General features: G+C 38.6%; 2 protein-coding genes across 3 annotated transcripts in view; one reads left to right on the top strand and one right to left on the bottom strand.

Annotated features, from left to right (window-relative positions):
- Positions 1-8,622: 8,622 nt before the first annotated feature.
- LOC130907584 (uncharacterized) lies at positions 8,623-21,554 on the bottom strand. The gene is made up of 5 exons (XM_057822844.1): positions 21,490-21,554; positions 13,595-16,234; positions 12,969-13,109; positions 12,613-12,693; positions 8,623-8,967 (listed from the first exon to the last, which is right to left on the bottom strand). Exons 2-5 carry the CDS (start codon positions 16,215-16,217, stop codon positions 8,849-8,851), a joined length of 2,964 nt encoding a protein of 987 aa, XP_057678827.1. The 5' UTR covers positions 16,218-16,234; positions 21,490-21,554; the 3' UTR covers positions 8,623-8,848.
- Positions 21,555-21,802: 248 nt separating this feature from the next.
- vsnl1a (visinin-like 1a) overlaps positions 21,803-25,214 on the top strand; it is an 89,564-nt gene continuing 86,152 nt past the window's right edge. Inside the window, exon 1 of one of the 2 annotated variants that reach the window (XM_057822847.1) lies at positions 21,803-22,053. The gene's annotated coding sequence lies outside the window, so the exon portion shown is untranslated. The remainder of the gene's footprint in view (positions 22,054-25,214) is intronic. The other variant, XM_057822846.1, reaches the window with a different exon arrangement.

The following is a 25,214-nucleotide window of genomic DNA, read 5'->3' as shown; positions in this document are numbered from 1 at the left end:
GCTGGCTGAGTGGTCAATGCCAGGGCCGGAGTGGGACTCATTTTCGGCCCTGGAATTTCATGCCTCAGACCGGCCCACTCATTTAAAATTATGTCATTATGCATACACGTGTTAAGTTCAGTGTTCTCTAAAGCCGTGTACTGTAATTCTGTGTATTCCAATTCAGTGCAGGTCATGGTTGTTTAACAAGGTGGCTTTATTTTAACAAGTGCAACACAACATATTTTGAACAAATTTAAAAATGGATTTAAAAAAAAACTATATTAAATGATACATTTGAAAAATAAATTAGGCCTGTCAAATGATTAAAATTTTTGATCGAGTTAATTACAGCTTAAAAATTAATTGTAATTAATCGCAATTCAAACCATCTATAAAATATGCCATATTTTTCTGTAAATTATTGTTGGAATGGAAAGATGAGACACAAGATGGATATATACATTCAACATAAGGTACATAAGGACTGTATTTGTTTATTATAACAATAAATCAACAAGATGGCATTAACATTATTAACATTCTGTTAAAGCGATCCATGGATAGAAAGACTTGTAGTTCTTAAAAGATAAATGTTAGTACAAGTTATAGAAATTTTATATTAAAACCCCTCTTAATGTTTTCGTTTTAATAAAATTTGTAAAATTTTCAATCAAAAAATAAACTAGTAGCCCGCCATTGTTGATGTCAATAATTACTTACACAATGCTCATGGGTGCTGAAGCCTATAAAATCAGTCGCACCCAAACGCCAGCGGAGGGCGGCAAAACTCCATAAAGCACAATTAACAAGTGGGCATGTCATTGTACTGTCATTTAAATCTGTCTGAGCAGGGCATGTGCGTTAATTGCGTCAAATATTTTAACGTGATTCATTTAAAAAATTAATTACCGCCCGTTAACGCGATAATTTTGGCAGCCCCAAAATAAATGAATAAATAAGACCTTTTCTGCAACATCAAATATTAACAAAATGAGTGCTTACAGATAAAACAAACATAGCAACATAACAATATGAAAAATAAAGAATACGTATTGCACATTGTAACAACTTCTAATGATACTATTATCCATTTTCCATTTCCACTTTAAAAACGCCACGTAATTGATTATATTAATTCTAATGTTCACTCGCTGAACGACATGGCAATCCTACCTTCCAGCTCTGCACCTGTGGTGTGTTCATTATGGCTAATGCTTGCTGCTACATATCCCTTGTGAGGTGCTACAAGAAGCCAAAGTTTCCACAATTACATCTTGTCGTATCACACGGTGCAAGTTGCATTTTATTCGCCATCTGGCCTTACCACTTTCGTTGTAATCCTCTGTAGTTTGAGGCAGCAAGGTCGTTGCATGAAAAAAAATAGCTATTTTCGCGCATTTTGCCGATTCTTTCACGAGTGCTTTTCTCTTTTTAATTCTTATTTTTCAGCGCCACCCTTGCTCTTTTTATCCATCCGAGCACCGAGGTAGCAGCTAATTTGGCTCAATACAGACTACAATTAGGGGGCGGAGCTGCATGCTGTATTTTTCGTCTGCACACGTGAGGATGAGTCTGGAAAAAAAAATAATACTGTTTTTTTTTTTTTTTTAAGACGGCCCACAGGGACAGCGGTAACAGAATGTAAGTTATACTCAGTGACACTGTCATAAATAAATACCAAACAAAAAATGATAACAGTGTAATTTTTTTTTTTTTTTTTTAATAAAACGCGGACCGGCCCATCTGGCCGGCCGGCCCTTCTGGAATCGTCCAGAAGCTCCCGATTAGTCACTCCGGGCCTGGTCAATGCTGATTAGTTGTTGGTTGCAGTGAATTTATGACAGTCCCTCATTTTCACATCTGTTAACTGGCAAACATTGTGAATATCACTTAGTTTAATCGGCCATGTGATCACATTGCAACGAGTTTTGAAGACTCCACCTCCTCAGAGCTTCATAAATTCAACTGTACTGTACTGTATATAACCGGGGTTGTATTTTTACAATTTGAAGTTGTTTAATACCAAATTGCTGCAGCTTATATTGGGAAGCTGTAGGAAAACTGCAATGTGAAACTGAAGTGTTCAATTCGTGGGCGGATTAAAATGGTGTTGTAGCATGCAGAGTATGTAATGAAGTACCTTAATGGAATTATGAGAGATTTTGGCACTTGTTAATTCAAGCCATTACTAAATGGCCCCTACCTACATTGTTTTAGCAGATAGGCTGTGGCCTAGATTCTAGCCCCATGCCCTCACTCACTAAACACATTACATCGTCACTCATTGTTTGTTTCCATAGGTTACTTAAATAATGTATGATTTCTTAAAGATACGTATATTCTTAAAACAAGGACCTTACCCCAAAATATAATGTTTACTTACATTCTATTCTTGTTTGATCAGAATCGAATTATCCCAAAGCATAAAAAAAAAAAAAAAAAAAAAACACAGGGATTTAATTAAACCTGAACTCGATCCTCATCCCAACTTCTTGTAAGTGAGATTAACTATTTAAATGCATATAAAACTGCATGTAGTAAAAAGGGATGGAATCCAACCATTTTTTAAAAATATTGTACTACTATATCATGAAATTCTGTTATAATGCTGGTGTATTGATTATCTGTTAAAAATTCACAGACCTTTTTTTCACCACCTTCCCCACCCACCCGTGCCTTGCCTCCTCATCAGGACCCTGCTTATTCAAGCACTGCTACTTGCTACAGATATGTAACTGTCCAGCTGGCATCATATCAAAACTGTACAACTATCAAATCCCGTGATCTCCACCAGCTGCTTTTCATTTGGAACTAAAAACCCAAGCAGACAAAAAAGCCAATGATATACTTTCCACTAAATATCCCTTTTGTACACGTCACGTAGAAAAGCCCCGAGACGTCTTAACCCAGAACATGTAAAATAGTTACTCCTGAATGTTTGGATCATTGGATGATTCATACTAGTGATGTCCCGATCCGATATTTGGATCTGATCAGACGCCGATATGGGCAAAAAAAATGCGCATCGGTATTGGATCGGACGACACAGAAAAATGCCGATCCAGTTTTTTGAAAGTCCCGTTCGGGTTTTCCAGCGCACCGATTTACATAATCCATTCCAGTTTTTGCTACGGTTTCCCTAAAATCTGATCTGCATTTTACGGCACACCTTCAACACACTACATCACCGTCTCCCAATTTACCGAGAGACTTTAACGGTAAAAACGTCAGCTGTGTGGGATCATTTCACCTTAAGGGACGACAAAGATGAAGAGGCAGAGTGCAACATATGCCACAATAAAGTCAAGCGTGGTGGTAAAGCTGTAAGAAGTTTTAATACAACCAACCTAATCAAGCATTTAGCGAAATACCACCACAAACAGGAGGAGTATGTTAAGAAAACTGAAGACAAAAAGAAAGGTCCTACGCAACTAACACTGGCAGAAACTTTTGCTATGCGTGACAAACTGGCACTCGACAGTCCCAAAGCCCAGGGAATAACAAGAGGCACTGCCAAAGAATTCATTCTGGATGACGAGCCATTATCTCTCGTGAGTAAAGACGCACCATCCAACACTTAGAACCACGGTACAACATGCCCAGCCGTCATTACTGTACATCTTTGAGCGATTCGGCCGTGGAAGATTCGAGAACGATTCACAAATATCCAAATTCCGATTATTGAAATATGTCAAGTAAAGCGGAACTAATACAAAGCGCGGTCTTCGGGACGCAATGAGAAACGGATCGCATTGCGTCCCGAGAGAAAACATCATGCTTGTCATAGACCCGGGTAATGCCAATGCTCGACTCACAGCTTTAGCTCAACTCATGCCGCTGGATAAAAAACACAAGAATACCTGACTGCTGCTGACAGCCGCTACAAACTACGTCAACATTGTTTTACTGTAGATAATAGATATCATATGTATATAGAACTAGATGCAAAATGACAGACTCACGGCGTTAGCAACATTGAAGTATGGAAAACTAGATGCGTTAGTAAACAGCCGCCATCTTAAAGCAGGAGACTTCCCTAGTGGGCTGTGTGAACCTTCCAAGCGAACCTAATTAACTTTTTATCTAAAATACTCCTAAATCGGCAAAATCTTGACTTGAATCTATCTTCAAAAGTTTTAAAACTTTCACATGTCGAAAGTAGACAGAAGGGAAATTACGGAATAACGGGAGCAATTTTAACAACTTTAACAGTTGATTCGCAAAATTGAATGAATTGAATGTAGTTTAAAGCTGCTGATACAGAATGGGGACTTGAGTATTTTATTCACTGTTTTAAAATGTTAACTTGATACTGAAATAGTCGTTTATTTAAACCTTAGGGACTTTTTATACAAGTTTTGTAACTAATGCACGAAACTTTAAAAGCATCTAATAGCTTGGGGGGTTTGTGGGATTTTCCACTGAGGTTGTTTGTGGGTTTGGCTTTTTTAAGACAGTTTACAATATTATTTGCACGTTTTACTGACTGGCTATGCCATTTCTGTTTGTTATTTATAATGTTTTGTTTGTCACTGAATAAACAGGTCCGTTTTTTGTCACTAACCGTCGTGTGTTATTCAAACTCACCTAATTCAGCTGGCTAGTTGTTATCAAGAGTACTAAAACCCTTTTCAACATGAGTCTGACAACTAAGTAAGGAGGCTAAATAAACTTTAAACTTTAACGCATGCTCAGATTGGCCGGTATCGGTATCGGCCAGTATCGGTATCGGATCAGAAGTGCAAAACAATATCGGAATCGAAGTGCAAAAACCTGGATCGGGACATCCCTAATTCATACAGTAGGGAGATAACCAGTTTCTCAGTCATTCTGCTTGCATCTCAGTACACAAAGAGTTCCAATAAAGCATGTTTAGAAAAGAATCAAAGTATTGTGTTCTTCTTCTCTGCCTTTTGCTGTGACAAAATAAATGAGATACAATCATAATTATACTAGGATGCAACGCATTAACATTTTCACATGAAATGCTTATCTAATTAAGATTTTAATCGATGTACTGTCTATAAATGTGCTTAAATGTGGTCTTTTCTGTATGTTAATTCAGTCGTTAATGTTTCGTCATGTAAGAGCCATGAATATTCTGGGTTGTATTTTTAGTCTCCAAGTGGGTCATATACTGTAACTGTGTCTGTGGCCTGTGATTGGTATTGATCTGCACAGGGCAACAAATACATGACTGGTTGGGTGAACATCCAGTACAGTGCTGAAATTAGTGCGTCAGTTCTTTGTTTGCTTGCAGATATGCAACAGTATGAAAGCTTGATACTGCAGCTTTTATACTACTGTTGTTAGAGAACTGCCTGCAATGCACAAATTCAGTGATAAAAGAAAAGAAGCAGCGGGCAAACACACATAGGCGCACGTTTTCTAGAAAGGAAAACAAGTAAACTAATTACTTCAGATTTTTGTTCATTATTTTTCACCTAAAATGCAAGAGTCCCTAATAGGCTAGAAACTGAAATAGTCAATTATATTGATATTCAATGCTTCAGCTGCCTTTGAAACACACAACACAGAAAAGAAATAAAATTTTGTCCCTGGCTTGTAATCATTTTATTTGTGTTGCTATGTCAATGTGACAACTTCGAACTACCACTTAGAACCTGGGAAAAATTGTTACACAATCTGCCCACTAAATATGGCCATTAAAATATCCTTTTGCATTCCCATTTTTTTCTCATATAGAGTAGAGTAAAAGTACATGCAGTATATATGGTGAGAGATGGATCGGTGCAGTGTTTGCAATGACATGGCCTTTGCATCATTCCATCATGGTAAAGAAAGTTCTCAATTTAGCAGTCGATCTACACTCCTACCTTCACCTAAGGTCACGAGCTGTGGGCTATGACCGAAAGAACTACTTAAGATCGCGTATACAAGTGGCCAAAAGGCATTTCTGCCCTTCCACACAGGGTCCGGGATCGCCTTTCGAAGCTTTGAAGCTTGATCATCAGGGAGGGGCTTGGAGCTAAGCAGCTGCTCGATCGCACTGCAGAGCCAGATGAGGTGGCTCAGGCGTCTGATTAGGATACTCCTTGAACGCCTCTCGAAGGTGTTCCAGTTACGTCCCACTGGGAGGAGGCCCTGGGGTTAACTCAGGACACATTAGTGAGACTGTGTCTCCAGGCTGGCCTGGGAATGCCTCGGCACCTGGAGGTGCTGGACAAAGTCTCTAGTGACTGGGAAATCTGGGCTTTCCTGCTTAAGGTACTGCCCTTAGTACAGTGGGGCAAATAAGTATTTAGTCAACCACCAATTGTGCAAGTTCTCCTACTTGAAAAGATTAGGGAGGCCTGTAATTGTCAACATGGGTAAACCTCATCCATGAGAGACAGAATGTGGAAAAAAAACAGAAAATCACATTGTTTGATTTTTAAAGAATTTATTTCCAAATTAGAGTGGAAAATAAGTATTTGGTCACCTACAAACAAGCAAGATTTCTGGCTGTCAAAGAGGTCTAACTTCTTCTAACGAGGTCTAACGAGGCTCCACTCGTTACATGTATTAATGGCACCTGTTTTAACTAATTATCGGTATAAAAGACACCTGTCCACAAACTCAGTCAGTCACACCCCAAACTCCACTATGGCCAAGACCAAAGAGCTGTCGAAGGACACCAGAGACAAAATTGTAGACCTGCCCCATGCTGGGAAGACTGAATCTGCAATAGGTAAAACGCTTGGTGTAAAGAAATCAGCTGTGGGAGCAACTATTAGAAAATGGAAGACATAGAAGACCACTGATAGTCTCCCTCGATCTGGTGCTCCATGCAAGATCTCACCCCGTGGCGTCAAAATGATAACAAGAACGGTGAGCAAAAATCCCAGAACCACATAGGGGGACCAAGTGAATGACCTACAGAGAGCTGGGACCACAGTAACAAAGGCTACTATCAGTAACACAATGCGCCACCAGGGACTCAAATCCTGCACTGCGAGACGTGTCCCACTGCTGAAGCCAGTACACGTCCAGGCCCATCTGCGGTTCGCTAGAGAGAGCATTTGGATGATCCAGAAGGGGAGTGGGAGAATGTTTTATGGTCAAATGAAACCAAAATAGAACTTTTTGGTAAAAACACAGGCTCTCGTGCTTGGAGGAGAAAGAATACTGAATTGCATCCGAAGAACACCATAACCACTGTGAAGCATGGGGCTGGAAACATCATGCTTTGGGGCCGTTTTTCTGCAAAGGGACATGGCTGGGTCTTTCAGCATGACAATGATCCCAAACACACAGCCAGGGCAACAAAGGAGTGGCTTCGTAAGAAGCATTTCAAGGTCCTGGAGTGACCTAGATAGTCTCCAGATCTCAACCCCATAGAAAATCTGTGGAGGGAGTTGAAAGACTGTGTTGCCCAACAACAGCCCCAAAAAATCACTGCTCTAGAGGAGATCTGCATGGAGGAATGGGCCAAAATACCAGCAACAGTGTGTGAAGAGCTTGTGAAGAGTTACAGAAAACGCTTGGCCTCTGTTATTGCCAACAAAGGGTACATAACAAAGTATTGAGATAAACTTTTGGTATTGCCCAAATACTTATTTTCCACCATGATTTGCAAATAAATTCTTTAAAAATCAAACAATGTGATTTTCAGTTTTTTTTAATCCACATTCTCTCATAGTTGAGGTTTACCCATGTTGACAATTACAGGCCTCTCTAATAATTTCAAGTGTGAGAACTTGCACAATTAGTGCTTGACTAAATACTTATTTGCCCCACTGTACCTTGGTTGCTAGTATCAATATCCAGTCATTTCCATTGTGCAGCTTATGTTTTGGTAAATTGAGAATATATGGTCAGGTTCTAAGGGTTATGATGCCTTTGTATGTAACAATTATACAATATTTGGGCTTTAAACAACTAAAATTAAGTTGCTAAATGCACAAACAGCTCAAACTTACTATTTATTCAATTGTAGCCTTATTTTCTCTTTGGCTCATGGCAGAACGTTGTGCTATTCCGAATTCTAAAAATCTGCTATTCAAGCCATCATTCTCACAAAATGGATCGCCTACCTCATTGTTGTAAGCATTATCTTGATTTAGATGTAAAAACATAGCATAAATTGTAGATTACAGGAATGTGTAGTTAAAGCTTAAAGAAGGACTAATGATAAGAAATATTCAAATTGGTCATGATGAAATGCTGTCCTTGTCACTCAACAGCAACAAAAAAGCTATAATTGAACACTATGCTGAGATTGATGTTTTACATGTTTCCTTGAGAGGTAGACAAAAAACGGTGGCATCTTGTGTTTTAAACTGGTAAGTACTGAACAATTATCTAAAATAAACAAATAAATAAATGACAGAGCTAACATTAGGATTTTTTTCCATACTATAGTTGTTTTCCTGCATAATATTTTCTAAGATGATGCAAATATCCAATTCTATGAGACCAAAACATAACCTTCAATAGAATTCTTCAAAGCTTAACTTGACTTGGTGCACCCACGCATACTAGTAGCTGGAACAAGTTGCAGATTGTATCAAAATCCTTACAGGAAATAATTAATGACCAAGTTAATGCATGTTTTGGATTCAATTAACAATAAATAAAATGTTTTATTTAAATATTAATTTACTTAATAAACAACATGAATATTTCATGAGGCCAACAAGAGAGACATTTGGAAGCCATAACAGTTCAATAGGATTATTAAAGAATTCTAAATATATAGAAAAATGTTTAAAACAGGCAGTAGTAGTATTGTTTATCTGGACCAGGACAATAAATACAGTACATGTGTGAAAAAAACATACCACAACAATCACACAACCTCAAAAGCAGCAACCAACTGTGATTTAGAAATAGTCCCTGTGAACATTTGAGAACTCGTCTGTCTTCATTTGTACGGATGGAAACGATGCAGACCTCTGGGCTTGGCTCTCTTGGACAGGCCGAGACGAAGTGGCCCTCTACATGTCCTCAGAGGCTCCAGTCTCTTGGCCTCCCACGTGTGTACTGCATACAAAGGACAATGTAACAGGATGTATCGGCCCTTCAAGGTCTGCATTTGTTTTATTAGATGTACCGAAAATGGTTCTTGGTTACGTCAATATTTGTACTTTCATTTTGTACTTTTCATTATGCTATTCATTGTACTTCTGCTGCTGTCAGCATAGTATTCTTGCTGGTTTGAGAATTAGATGTTGTTCTGGGAGGGCTTTTTTGAGACAATCCCAACAAAAAGATTAGCCTCATCAGCAGGTGTTAAGAAAAAAGAACATTGGAGAAAAGAAAATGAATGAGAAGCAAGCGGACAGAAAGCTTTAAGACTCCAGTGTTAGCTTGGTACTCTTGTACTGTGTGACAAAACATGTCATCAATTGTTAGTGTTCTCACAATTATTTATTTATTCAGTTTTTCAGCTCTTTTTTTACCTGTGAGACACAAGTGTCAGGATGCTACTCATGTGCACACATTCTTTTAAGACTTGGGTGTTTTGTTGTTTGGGTCCTTTATAAAAAGTTGTTACTGTGACAATTGCATCACAATTAAGAATGTCACTGATATCTACAGTATGTCTATTCCCATTACTCCCTCTATTATGTTTTTCCCTCTATTTAAGTCCCACTACTACCATTTCTTCCACACTAATTAAATGTTTGAGTCTTGTCAAGAGGTTTTAAAAAATCTATTATTAAGACTAACACAGAGCCCTTACTATTGAAATTGTGTAATAAAAATGCTTTTTGTAACGGTTTGACTCAGCATAGTTGATTGACACTGATGATGTATCAAAAGGTAAGGATTCCGGCAGGAGGAATATGAGTCAGAATAACCAATAATCGAGATTTGTTAACTTTATCATGCAACAGGTCAGATTACTAATTTTTGAAAGTGGGTCAGAGAAAGAAGTAAGTCCCGAAGAACATGATTCCAAAGAGACTCTACCATACAGGTTCTAAGGTTTTTGCTCCATTTCCATTGGATCTCGGGTACCTACATGTACTCTTCAACATTTAGTTTCCAACCCCAGGATGGCCACCGATTACGAATGCTACCTACATGAACTCTTCAACATTTAGTTTCCAACCACCAGATGCCCTACCCAGGATGGCCACCGATTACAAATGCTGCCGTAGAAGAAACACTGACATTGACATGGGACCTCAAATATGTTAGCTTTGTTGGAAGGAGGGCAAACAGGGAAAAGTGGGCTAGCCAACTCATGTGTTCTCCTAGCTTGATGAGCTAAGATAATGTACTAATACGAGTCCTGAATAGACCCCACCCCACCAGGTGGTTACTGTGTTGTTGCTTTAGTTTTAGGTTATACATTGTATTTTTTTGTACATTGAGCAATGGCTCTACACGTTTTTGTACAGGCTTTTTTGATGGAGCATTCATCTAAGGATTGACCTGTGCTGTCTCCTGACTGTCACATTTGACATTTTCAAGGGACATTCGTCTATAAAAGACTACCCATTTTCCAGGACAGTAGGACAGCTAAGGATTTTTTAAGGATCTATTTTTTTCTTACCCGTGAGCTCAGATTTTTTTGTGGGTAAGACTTGATACCACACTGAAGAAACATTAAAAAGTAATATTGGGGTATTTGAGAGCAATGTAAGTCTCAAGTTTTGCAGGCGTTTGTTCATTTACTGTCACTGATACCAGGTATGCAATACAAAAAAAAAAAAAAAGTTGTAATGGATTCACACTGTTTTAATAGTATTTCTTCCTGTTCCCCAAAGGTTTTTAAGACATGTCTGACCAAGCCATGATAGCAAGTGAGTATGCAGTGATTTTGTGTTAAAAGACAAAAAAAATGTGTATGTATTAGGGGTGTAACTCGGTTCGGTACATACCTCCGTTTTGAGGTCACGGTTCGGTTCATTTTCGGTACAGTAAGAAAACAAAATGCAAAATATAAATGTGCTAGTTTTTTATACTCATACATTACACACTTTGTGCTTTCAATAATAGGAACATTAGCCTATACAAAGCTAGAATTCTGCTAAAAAAGTAACGGGTATTTAAGGATAATCCAACAACAATTTGCCTTTCAGACCCCGCGTATTGGTCAGCTTTCTTTCTGAAAGCAAGAAGAAAAAAGAAGTCCTGTGCTAAAGAGAAAAGCAATCCCAATGACAAAGATTTTAACATGTATTTTACAAATGAAATGCCTCAATGAATCATTTTTTTTCTTATGAATGGTTTTCAAAAGCTTTATTGGTGGATTTTCTCAAGTTAAAGTGCCACACAGAAATTCATAAATCTAATTGTGTAAGCAGGATCTGGGTATTATTGTTATTATTTAATCACAGGTGTTTTAGCTCATTTCAATTTATTTTATTTAAATGGGCTATTATTTATTTTATTATGTGTTTATATTTTACAAATGTGATGTAGCATTCGTTTATATTGTATATTTTATGTTGTATAACTTTAGTTCCTATGTGAATATTAGTTCCTACTTGTTTTGTTGTGGTAGGAGGGTTTTGTATTGAGCACGGGGCCGTGTTGGTTATTATTATAGCAGAGAAGACAGCACTAAATCAACAAAGACAAGTCAACTGTGCCCGGATCTACCACTCAAGAGATCTGATGGACTCAAAAAGTGGGTTACGATTGCATATTAGTTTGAAAATCGACCGGATCCGCCGTATTTTTACACGAGTGACTTCCGGTCTGGCCGAGCCTAGCTACCGGTAGTAGTATTGACGCAGGAGGGTCGCGTCTCACGTCAAATAATAAACTCTGCCGTTCTTTTCGCGTGCGTCGTTTGAGCCACTTCTGGGACGCATCTAACACGCGGCCGCACTGCGACGGGTGTGCATTGGCTGATTGACTTTAAGCCCGCGTTTCACTGCATTCTCGCGGCGGGCAATTTGTCGCGCCGTTGACGTTTCTGGGTTATACTGTCCTACCATGTTGGTCCTCATTATAGTAGAGAAGACGGAGTAAATATACTCTACACAAAGAAACTGTAACCTGATCGACTCACAACCTGGAAAAGTAAGGATTACATTACATCAGAAACTCGTTCGGTACGCCTCCGTTCCGAACCGAGCACCACGTACCGAAACGGTTCAATACAAATAGATGTACCGTTACACCCTTAGTATGTATATATATATATTTTTTAAAGTTTGGTATCGGTACGGTGTTGGCATTGGCCGACACTGCACAGACGGGTTTCAGAATTGGTATTCGGTGCTGAAAAAAGGTAAGATACACAATGAATGGAGAGTGGGCACTCCTAAATCAAAAGAATAAGATTCTGTGTTCCAATTTTAGACCCTTTTATCCATCTTTATCTTGAACATGGATGTCAGGTTATTTACAGGCTCCCATATGTGTTCATGGTTTTACGTCCCTTTATGTCTTTACTGTGATCGACAGGTGATAAGTGCAAAATGTCTCCCCAAGAAAGCTGGCATTGCATGTATTCTAGCTTCTGTATGACCTCACCAGAATATGCAGTAAAAAAAAATAATAAATGTGTGGTAAATCAATTAGTTTGAGATTAAAAACCTAACAAATTGTTTCGGAACTCATTTCAACATTTCCTGAATGGAACCAACTTTCAAAGAGGAAACCCATCATTCAGATAGTAACAATTATCAGCAGTTTGAATTAAGATTGTGATCACTGACTCACTGTGGCTTTGTCCCTGCATTTGAGGTGGATACATGAAGGACGGTAACCACGCAGTCCTTTTCAGTTCTGTCGGCTGGGGCTCTGGAAGGGACATATTGAAAGTGAGACACAGACAGGGATGAGTGGCTAATCCTATTTTATTTGTTATCTATTTCTCCTCACACAATGTGGCTCTATTCATACCAGTGTTATCATCTCCCTGCAGGTAACTGAGGAAGGGAAATGAACCTCTGACTGCTCAGCAGGGGTTATACAAAATGTTTTATTTTCTAACAGACCTTTTAAAAAGATCATCTTTGAAACAAGTGAACTTGAGTCTGTTTAGATTTTGCTTGAGCATTTGAATGAAAAGTAACCTTTGTGTTTCTCTGCAAAAAGACTTGAAGCTTCTGTGGACATCTCACAGTCAATGGGCACTTCCTGTTCATCTCTATGGCTGGTTATATGACAAGCCTCTGGTTCTGTTACATGCATATTGATGCTGTCTTCCTCTGGATCTAAATGAAATTCGACACGAAACAAATTTCTTTTAAAAGTGTATTGAGTTATCTTTGGAAGAGAGGAAAATTTGCTTTGGTCAAAATGTGATTAAATTGTAACAAGAATTGATCCAAGTTACTGCGTTTATGTGTGTAAGATCTGGGATCACCATCAAGCATATAGTAAAGCATTACCATTTTAAATTTTCAATTAAAATTTCACTAGAACACCTGATACTATGTGCTTTGTTGAGGATGATCCTTCTGCATTTATAAAACCAGGTTAATGTATTGTGCAACATGTGAAAGAACGGGATGTTCTCTACAACATTGGTCTTCAGATAGTGATAGTGAAGTAAATGAAAAATGTATGGCAAGTTAATTGCAGTGGTGAAAGATTATGATTTTAACGACACTATTTGAGCAACTGCCTCAAAGGCACTGTCCCTAATAGTCTCGGCCCACTGAGGATAAAAAGCTCAAATGAAATGAAATGTAGTTACCTAAAGTTGGTTCTCTGTGGAGAGCCAGTTCTTCGCTGATGAGGTGAGTTGTGCTATTAGAGACTTTACTTTTCAGCACATCACCACACTGCTCAGGAGGTGTCCCATTTTTACTTGCAATTTCGCTTTTACAGATATCAAAATACAGATTTAGTTCCTTTAACACTAAGTCAAATTCTTTTTTCATCTTGAACTCAAGGCATTGGATCGAGTCAGGGGGTGGCTCGTTGTTGCCTGAAGCATTATTAGGAAGCTCTATAGCAGTGTCTTCCCATGATCCAAATTTGTTTGAGTTGATATCAATGTTAAAACCTTCATTGGCGAAGTCCTCGGTGTGACACTCAACTCTATGTTCATTGATTTGGTCCTCCTCTGTCACTTTTGACCTCTCCTCATGCTCATCATCTGCTTTGAGCTGGAAGTGTTCCATTTGTGGGGATTTTATAAGCTGCATGGTCAAGCTGGTGTGAGAACAGCAGTTCCTTTGGCCATCATCATCATATTCTGGTGACAGTTGGATCTTGTGGAAGTTGTCAAAGCGTGTGTACGTAGCAAAGACAGATGGCACTGGTGAGAATATGTCATTACTGTTTTGTGCCAGGGAACAATCTACCTTCTGTGATGTTCTGGGGGTTAATTCATGAGGACCAGGGACCACTGCATCACTAAATGGTGGAAAGGACACAGCAAAAAGTTCATCTTTGCACTCTAGTATTTCCTCTGCTTGTTGGTATTCAGAGAAACAGCGGGGTTTGTATTCAACTTCATCTCCTGGTGTTAGTTCGGTGCCCTCATTTAAGCCTTCATTAAGTGGTAGTTCAGTCTTGTCCTCGTTATTTGGCTTATCTTCTTTCAGGGCGATCTCATTTGATCTCATTTCCACTTTCATTTCTTTGATATCATTTTGCTTATTCTTCGTGTCAGCTCCAAGCAGTGAATTTTCAACATCTCGGGCTTTCAGGTGGTCACAGCTGACAGGCGAACAGCCAGACTGCTCTTCCAAATGATGTCCCAAACTACCACAGCTATGTTGTCTTCCATCCCCAGCTGGGAGAGGTTTTGTAGGCTTACGTGGACTAATGCTAGGACTTGATGTCAGATGACAGGTGCCTTCATAGCCAGGTGTGTTGTGCTTCCCAGAGGAGGGAACAGAACAACACTCAATCAATTTCTCTGTTTCATCTTCGTGTTCTTCTGGTTTGCTCTGGCAAGGAGAGTGAACTGTCTGATCCAAAGTTGGGTATAGTAGTCTGACATCAGATGTGGGAGGAAGAGGTATTTCCAGCTCAGAGACTATTACTGATGGAGGTAATGCTTCAACTGCAGCGTTCTTTGAGTTACAGCAATTCCCTTCAGCCTCCCTGACAGTTTCACTACACACTGCAAGCTCAATTACTCTGCAAGGGACAGCATCATTATCTCTTTCAGCAGACTTAACAGTGATCATCGCAGACATGTGATTCTCTGACATGTGATCAACTCCTTCCTTCTGTGTTTTGGCCACTGTTTCACCATGGTCTCCTCTTGCCCAGTTGAAGTCATCAAGGTTGCCTGTCTCAGTGGCAATGTACTTGGCTGGTGGAGTGTGATAAGAGATAGGGGACACTTCTTTAAATTCAATAGAAGAGATTTCCCTGGTTCCTTTATTGTTAGCTTGGTTGTCTGTTTCCCAATCACACACAGCAGGACTATCACACACATCCACATTATTTTTATCCTCTGCCAAGATTGCAGGAATGTTCTCATCAGGCGGTGGGACTAATAATTTAAACTCTGTAATATGACTGTGAGAAGATGTCTCTCTATCGACCTCGCTCACTCCCCTCTGGTTGATAGTATCAGTAAAATCCTCTCCTCTTTCATTGCCGGTACTCTCATCAAAGGCAGAAGATTGACAACACGTATTAAAAACTGCGTCAAGTTGGTCGGAGTCAAAAGAGAAATGTGACTGATGTCTGACTTCCACATCATTCTCTCTATTGACGTCGTTCACTCCTCTCTGGTAGATAGTATCAGTAAAATCATCTCCACTTTCACTGCCTGTAGGCTCATCAAAGGCAGAAGACTGACAACAAGTATTCAAAACCACGTCAAGTTGGTCAGAGTCAAGAGAGAAATCTGACTGATGTTTGACTTCCACATCATTAGAAATTCCATTTTTAGAATGCAAGCAGTGTTTGTCTTCAACAGGAAGTTGAAGGAGTTGACACTCAGGATGACCGGACATGACAGGAGTGGAGTCATCCAAAGTGTAAGACTCTAATAATGGGCATGGGCTGAGCTTGTCAAGCTGATCATATTTTTTCAGTTGAAGCACGTGACTTTTCTCAGTAGTAACACAGACTTCAGGTGTGTTTAGGGTTGTGACTTCTGTGTCTTGAATTTGATCACATTTTTGCTTGTCCGGAATGTTTCCATTTTGCCCTGCACATATTTGATCTACATCCCTAGGTGAGGTCAAAGATGGGGACTCAACTATCTGGGATGTTGAAAGCTCCGGAAGGTCATATGTGCTTGTATCGTTGTTAGCCAATGTATTGTCTATCCTAGGTCTTTTGGGTGAAGGAAGGGGACTTTTACGGTCTGTTTTAGGACTCACGCTTCCTTGCACTGCAATATCCATTTTCTCTTCAGGGAAATCTGAAAAAAAAAAAAAAAAAAGATTAGATGTTGTATATCCCTGATAAGATTAAAAGAGAACAATACTTGCTTGTCATTCCTTGATAATCACATGTGTTATACTTTTTTTCCCTCATAAAATATTTACTGGCACGATATGTGTTTGTGTGTATGTGGATATATATTTGGCCTACAAAATATATAGTTTGAACATCGCCATCGCGATGTGCGCAAGCACAATAGTCCCATCGCAGGACGTGGGATTGATATATATATATATATATATATATATATATATATATATATATATATATATATATATATATATATATATATATATATATATTTTTTTTTTTTTTTTTTTTTTACACGTAAGCTTTTGTTTTGCTTCATAAAAGCAGCAAGTCTGCAGAGTCATGGCCTCATGAATCCCTTTAGTATATGTAGAGGAAATTTCATTATTCACAGATAGACCTCCTTAGCCTGGATTAATCACTATTATATGATACAATTATGTATCGTAGTTTTGCAATTTTTTGCACTTTCAGTTTTAATAAATAAAATAAATAAATGAACACAATTTAAGTAAATTGAAGTACCTTAAATCTATAATGCAAAAATAACAAAAATACAGAAACTAAGATAATATTTTTATAATCAAGAATAGGCCAACACAATGTATCATTTGAACATTGCCATCGCAATGTGCCCATGCGCGACAGTCCCATCGTTTTGTTTTTTGTTGTTTGTTCTGCTTCATAAAAGAAGCAAGTGTGCAGAGACATGTCCTCCTGGATCCCTTTTAAATATAGCAATCTTCATTATTCACAGATCAACCCATTTAGTCTGGATTAAATGGTATTGTATGAATTACAATGTGGTCATGGTGAGTCAATCAAAATTATCCCAAACAGACCTATTCAAGTCATCTGGTGAAAGGTTTTAATATCTCAATATGCAGTATATCGCAAATTTTCAGTTTTTTTTCAACATCGTTCAGCCATAATAAAGAATAAAACAAATTATTGAAAGAATATAAAATAAAGAAAAAAATAGGAATACAAGGATAAATGAAGAGAAAAACAAGGGAGAAACTCAGGAAAAACAATCTAATAAAATAATACACTAATAAAAAAAATGTTGAGTAAACTAGTCTTCCCAAACAGAGCTATTGAAGTCATTTGCTGAAAAGGGTTCCAGTTTTAATATCGCAATATATATCGCAATACAGTATATCGCAATTCCCCAAAAAGTCGCAATGTCAGTTTTTCCAATATCGTTCAGCCCTAATTTATACACGCAAGTGCTGAAGTCATCAGTTTATATCATCATGTAGCCTATATAATTTTGATTTGATTTTTCTTGTATTTATTCATATATTTTATGGAAATTTCTCTCACGCATTTAAAGCCATAAAGGCTATGCTTTGTAGAACTGTACTTAATAAGAGAGATGCCTTGGCAAATTTTGAAAATACTGTACTGTGAACTAATACATTTTGCCTTCTCTGAAATGTTTCCTTTATGTTACGCATACTGTATGTAGGCTGACTTCATGATACAGTATATCATAGAAAAATTATCTTATGAACATAATATCGTAGAATAACTGTACAGTGGTACCTCGACATATGATCGCTTTGACAGACGATCTTTTAGACATCCGACGTAAAATTTGACTCTCCATTTGTTTCTACATCCGACGACATGCTCGAAATACGATTTGTGACAGCGCCGCAGTTTCTTTGTTTTCCCGCAAGATGGACGCAGGGCGGATTTTCGTGCGAGAGAAATTAACATGGGCTCCAAAAAGGTTAGCGCAGGTGGTGAAAAAAGGTGACGCTTACCATTGAAATGAAGATGGAAATCCGTGAACTGGCTTGCTGTCTCCTATCTCAACGGTGCTCCTCCAACCTCTGTTCCGCAGTCTTTATAAGTTAAGGTGACAATTATTATTGCCGTACCATCGGCAGGGAAGTCACCAACTTCATCAAGTTTTTAATCATTTATTTCAGAACTTGTGCAGCACAACACGCCTTCTGTCCCCCGCAGTATACGCCAAAAACAACAGGACACTGAAAGTGAAACTTTTATCTCTACCGCACCCACCTATCTCACTGTGACACCAGCCACGCGATCCGTTAAGGTACAGCACGCAAAACACATCCGCCACATTAGAACCCGCTTCCTTATATTATTACAGGAATTATTATTGTTATTATATTATGTTTACGATTTTTATTTATAATTTATTTGTTTTGCTACGTGTACTTGCCATTTGTAATAGTACCAGCAGTATCTATTAACTCATTTGCTCCCAAAAACGTATGAATACATTCTATTTTTAATTGCTTCAGTGTCCCAAAAACGGATGAATACGTCTTTTGCGTTTTTTTCACAATCGGCATCTACAGGTTCCCATGTATCTTAGATTGAATGCACAAAGCTCAAAACCCATTTTAAAGCAATAAAACTGGCTACTGGAGGGCAGTAGCGCATTTGGTAAGACCCCCCAACCCGATTCAACCAGTACAGCGTAGTTGTGACCGTGCTGCTCGCCTAGCAGAGCCCGCTCCGCAGGCTCGCGTCCCCCACACCCTTCTGTGTCCCGCACGGAAACGCGCATGGCCAAACCAGTTCCCCCCCAGGAACACAAGTTCCCCAGGCGAACGAAGCAGTGGTCACCACAAAAGAAAGACTAAAAAAATCCATCTTTACGAGAAAGGCGGCAATGAAAAGTTTAACCTGCTGTCGCAGCTACCAAGCGTCATCTCTAGGTTAGTTATGTGTGAATAAATTGTTACTTTGCTATCAAAAGCTGTATTTGTCTGGTTGTTTTTGTTATTTTGTAAAAGGAAAACATTATTCAGATGTTTGGGATGTAACTAAAGCAAAATATAGCTGTGTTAAAGTCAAAGTTATGTTTGAAATGTATGCGTTTACAAGAAGCTAGTTTTCTCCATTTTTTCATCAGAAATTGGAAAATTGCTCAAACTAAGCTATTTTATAATGCTGATTTCTAAAGAATGGAAAAAGATACGAACTTACTTTTTTTCTGCTGAAAGAAGAGTCTAATTTTTCTTTTGGTGGGTTCCATGTTTATATAGCAATAGAACAGAATTTTCTGTGGGCCTTGCAAAATCAGTCAAATCCAGTAAAACTGGCGGGAGCGAAGGGCCTTGCTATGGTGAAAATGGCTGGGAGTGAATGAGTTAAGTAAGTTTTTAGGAAAAATGAAAGATTTGGAAAAAACAAAAACACATATCCAGTGTTGGGAATAACGCCGTTAGAAATAACGCCGTTACATAACAGCGTTATTTTTTCAGTAACGGGGTAATCTAACTAATTACTTTTTCCGGCGTTACAACGCCGTTACCGTTACTGACGGTCAAAAGCGGTGCGTTACTTACTTTAAATAAATCGAAGAAACTACCAGCCGTAGCGAGTCTACTCTGCTCTGTTTATTTGTCATCCAAGACTTGGGGTGCGTTCAGGTTCACGGCAATGAAAATAGGAAACACACATAGCCTACCTTTGCAAGAACAATGGAGTTGCCGTTTGATATGGTCATAATGTGCAGGTCCTGCACCCATCCGCAGCAAAACTGTTCGTAGCTTTGTCGCGATTTGTAATTTCGGAATCGCTATAGAGTTTAGTAACATACACCAAACAATAAATACAGCAGAATGTCCATTTCGCGTAATTGTGGAAGCCCGTCGACATCTTTACTCCATTTGTTTTCGGCTTGCTCGTAAGGGTCAACATAGTTCACAAGTTTGATCACATATCTGTTCTTCGCCTTAGTAACGAGTTTGTCTTTTTATCAAACTGGCAAATTAAAGTTTAATGTCCCGTGAGCCAGACCTGCTTCCAATATGGCTGCGTTGTTGTTAAATGTCACGTGATCCCCCATTCTGTGACGTAAACGCTCGAGCAGCGCACATACTTCAGAGCCGGTTGTTTATATGTGAATTGTCTCGCCTTACAGTGGGGAGAACAAGTATTTGATACTCTGTCAATGGGTTTTCCCATTGGCAGTGTATCAAATACTTGTATATGTGTATTTGTTGTTAAAAAAGTTTGTTTAAAATTTTTTTTTTTAAAACTTCAGAGCCGGTGTTTTCACACACAAACCGTAACAGCGCGTGCGGCAAACACACACACGCAAAACAGATGCAGAGGGATATGATGGCAGAGCATTCAGAGGAAAATTTGTCCTTTACGAGGTGGAGATATAAACACTATTTCAAGTTGGTCGAAATTAAAGGACAGAACGTGCATGTAAAGTGTAATTTATGTCCCAGGGCAAGGCTTTTGTCGACATCTGTGGTAAGCAATTCAAATCTGTATATTTTTGTTGCACATCAAGTGTAGGATAAATCTGTTGCTGGTGAGGTGCAATAAATATTACAAGGTTCTATAACACAACTACCTGTCTGTTCTTCTCTATTCAACTGACTCGAATACTGCTCAGAAAATTTCAAATTCTTTGACATACAACAACTTTTTAAAGTAACGGAAATAGTTACTTTCCCTGGTAACTAGTTACTTTTACTATAGAGTCATTCAGTTACTAACTCAGTTACTTTTTGGAAGAAGTAGTGAGTAACTATAACTAATTACTTTTTTAAAGTAACGTGCCCAACACTGCACATATCACATATGGCTTGAGAACAAACCAAGTTCCACAAATTAGTCAAAGTAAATGCAGTCAATTGTAGTCTTAATTTTGTTCATCCCTTTGGCTTATACTGCAACTCTTAAATGACAACAGTTTTTGGGCTGTGGAACCAATTAATAGAAATACAATGTATTCTTATGGGAAAATCCTGCTCAACATACGACCATTTCGACTTACAAACAAGGTCCTGGAACGAATTAACTTCATTTGTAGACGTACCACTGTATTATGATATCATTATCATGTAGAAAATTGTATTGTCGTGAAGAGTACACTTGAGTTCAATACTGTATTTTTTTCTTTCCTCAATAAATGTCACAAAGTGTTCTCGTTATTTAATGTTGACAAAATGGCTATAAAAATGACTTTGAGCTACCACAAAGTTCTTTGGAAACTGTGCTACGTGATGAAGTGAAATTATACCGTGTAAAATGAAGAAATGTAAAAACACCTGCATTGCTAGCTAGCGCGACCAGATGTTTGTGCATACTAAATGGTTCCATTTGAAGTACTTTCAGAGCACCACTATTTTTTTATTCACCTATACGTTCGGTCACTGTATCTAGAGCATGATAATTGTTGAGGAACTCACCTACTTAACTCACATTTGAACCAGTCGCCCACGTCAAGAAACCACTTACGAACGAGTTCGCGTTTAGCTTCAAATAGCTTTATGTTAACGCACCTTGTGTGGCGCCAAACTGGTAGAGAGAACATGACGTCAGTGTATAACAGATTTTGAGTGAAGGCGGTGTTATTGTCGAGGTTTTGTGTACTTTCCCAATTATTTATGCGCCGCTACATCTCTTTCACGCGTTAATAGGCTATTTTATGCCATTTTATGTCACGTGAAGCTCGGGAAAACACACGCACACACATAGAGGAGATAAGCGCATCTCTCTCTCTCTCCCTCTGTGTCTCATGCTGAGTGCATCACGACAGTGTGCGTTTAGCAGCAGCATCCTACGCACCTGCACCACTCACTATAAGACTCGAGTACATTTTAATACACACAGTTAGGAAAAAAAAAAAACAGAAAGAACGATAACTAAGAAAAGACAACCAGGTAGTTAGACTAAGGACTCTTCTTCTTTTTTATCGTCCTCGCAGTTTTGGACCTCTCCAAACAGTACATCGGACTTCTCCCTTCGACTCTTCGGGTAGGTGATGCTATTCCACCTTTTATTAGTATTTATTTATGCATCTTAAATGTTATTCTTTAATTTTTTTTACCTGCATGATGCAATGTAGTGCGTCATCCCTTCTGCTTCCATTTCAATTACGGTGGATGATTTACCAACATAGATAAGGTATCACAAAACACAACCCAGACTACGATCATGTACGAGTTGTGCTCTCAAAATTCACATATTAATTAGGGTGTTTTATCACAAGCCCGTCACGCATTGAGAAAATAAAAATAAAAAAAGTGAAGAGGATGCTTGACGACTGATTTCTATCATTACAAATCGTTTTAATTCATTATAACTGTAATCAAGTGCAAGTTGCAACTCTATGTGCGTGCGTGCAAGCGTGTGTGTGCTTTACAGAGAGAGAAAGAGACAGAGAGAGGAAGATGGGGATGTAGTGTTTTCCATAACCTACATCACCCCATCTGCTACTTTTTGCCAACCAGTGCAGGTTTGACCACACCTCCTAATCTGCTTTCATAATGATCCCATCCTTGCTTATCCAGCATAGTGACAACTCACACACTCACACATATATGCATGTATATTTTTCAGTTTGACACCACCAACCGGAATTGTCCATGCTTATTTTCCTCTTTGAGTCAGGGCTCCTTCTCAAGGTCATCCCCTGTTATAGAATAATGGTAAGGGAGACTGAGTTATGTAATAGCCTGCCCACCGCCCGGCCGGTCTGGTGCACGTTGTTCACAAGGGGTGTTAGATCAACCTTAGTGTATGTATATGCACGCGTATGTGCATCTTGTTATTTTTGGGTTTTGTTTTTTTGGCTAGCCTCAAAAGCAACCCCCCCCCCCCCCCCCCCCCCCAAACGTACTATTTTATTCTAGAGTCATCTTAATGTAGTAATTTACCTTTCTGCATTACACACTAACTTGGACACCAACTCTCAATTTCATGACTAGTGCAAAATTTTATCACAAAAGACTGGTTTTCTGGTGTTTGAACACACTTTTCAGCAAAAAGAAATGCTTGAATCATGATTTGCTGCATTATTAATTGCAAAATAGGATTACTTACCCTGAGTAGTAGGAGTAGTGAACATATTTTCACTAGGATTCACAGGATATGACATTAAAATTAGGCAAAACATTTTAAAAATAAATTTCAGGTTGCATGCAATGTCTTCTTCTTTCTTACAGTGGTATGAAAAAGTATCTGAACTTTTGAAATTTCTCACATTTCTGCATAAAATCACCATCAAATATGATCTGATCTTTATCAAAATCACACAGATCAAATAACAGTGTATGCTTTAACTAAAACCACCCAACTAAAACCACCCTCTGCCTAAGAAGACTTAAAGACCAATTGAAACCAATTTCAGTGTGCCCAATCACTGATGAGTGGTTTAAAGCTGCTCTGCCCACTATAAAACACACACCTTGTAAGAACTGTCTCACAGTCCAGTATCTCTGTCCACACGTCAGAATCCCATCAACATATGTGAAACTAGGGCCAAGAATGGTGTTCATTGGAAAACTCCATGGAGGAAGCCACTGTTGTCTTGAAAAATCTTTTAAAAAAACAAAACATTGTTGCTTGTTTAATGTTCGCCAATTAGACACTTGGACACTCCACAGCAGTTTTGGCAAAATACTTTTTGGACTGATGAAACCAAAGTTGAATTGTGAGGGAGTAAAACACAACGTCATGTGTGGAGGAAAAATGGAACAGCTCACCAACATCAACAACTCATCCATTCCGTGAAGCATGGTGGAGGGAGCATCATGATTTGGGGCTGTTTGGCTGCCTCAGGGCCTGGACAACTTGCAATCATTAATGGAAGAATGAATTCAAAAGTTTATCAGGATGTTTTGCAGGAAAATCTGAGGCCGTCTGTCAGACCGTTGAAGCTAAAAAGAGGATGGATGCTGCAACAAGACAATGATCCAAAACACAGAAGTAAATCAACTTCAGAATTGTTTCAGAAGAGCAAAATACACGTTCTGGATTGGCCAAGTCAAAAGTCCAGACTTAAACCCTATTGAGATGCTGTGGCATGACCTAAAGAAAACAATTTATGCACAGGAATCTGACTGAACTACAGTAGTTTTGTAGAGAAGAATGGACAGGTCCTGATTGATGTACCAGACTGATCTGCAGCTACAGGAAGCATCTGGTTGAAGTGATTGCTGCCAAAGGGGGGGGGGGGGGGGGGGGGGGGGGGCACAAAATATTAAATATGATGGTTCACTTACTTATTTTTCCCCCTTCTGTCATTGTTTGCATATTATCCTCATTAAAATATAAAAACCTATAAATGTTTGTGTGGTTTTAGTTAAAGCAGATAGTGTCTTTTTCATCTGTGTGATTTTGACAAAGATCAGGTCACATTTGATTGTGATTTTATGCAAAAATATGAGTAATTCCAAAATGTTCAGATACTTTTTCATACCAGTGTATCTTTGCAAATGCTTTTACTCGTATGGCTGTAAATGACCCACGTTAGGTGCCATTCATAGGAACCCTTTTTTGGTAACTGGTGAGCTCAAGTGAATATCACATGACTTAACTAAACAAATGAACTCAATTTTATCCAGCTTATCCAGCAAAGAAAAACAATGACCGTGAAAATTGTGATTAGGGTGTGTTTTAAGTTTCTCAGCATATTAAAGAAAGCTTCTGTTACCCAAATCCCTATTCCACATTCAAAATTATGTTGGGATACTGTATCCCCGTATGCATCAGCATGTAAATAGGGGACTTTTATGTCTTGCATACTATTCAAATTATTGAGAGACTTATCCAGCTAAATGGAACCAAATAGCTGTGATTCGGTTCTATTGCCTTTGTTTTGAATAAAGAGGAAAGTGTGTGTGGTTTTTGTGTGCGCTTGCACATTTTGCAAATATGTATTCGCTCACACAGATACTCATGGCCTGAGGCATAGCATGATTTTGTTAATGTGATGGCTGACAAAAACAGGAATGACACATGAGGCATCTTAGCAACAACTGTAGATCCTTTCAGATTTTTTTGGAATGAAAGTAATTTTTCAATGTTTAATTTAAATAGTTTTTTTCTAAAAAGGGCTGATTTGGTGTCGTGCTCTGCTTAATGTGTGAAAAGAGCCGAAAATTGTGGCATGACAACTTGTAGCTGCTTCACCA

Source organism: Corythoichthys intestinalis, chromosome 19, assembly GCF_030265065.1.
Source record: "Corythoichthys intestinalis isolate RoL2023-P3 chromosome 19, ASM3026506v1, whole genome shotgun sequence".
NCBI classification, from domain to species: Eukaryota; Metazoa; Chordata; class Actinopteri; order Syngnathiformes; family Syngnathidae; genus Corythoichthys; species Corythoichthys intestinalis.
This window is presented reverse-complemented; position numbering and strand designations above follow the sequence as displayed.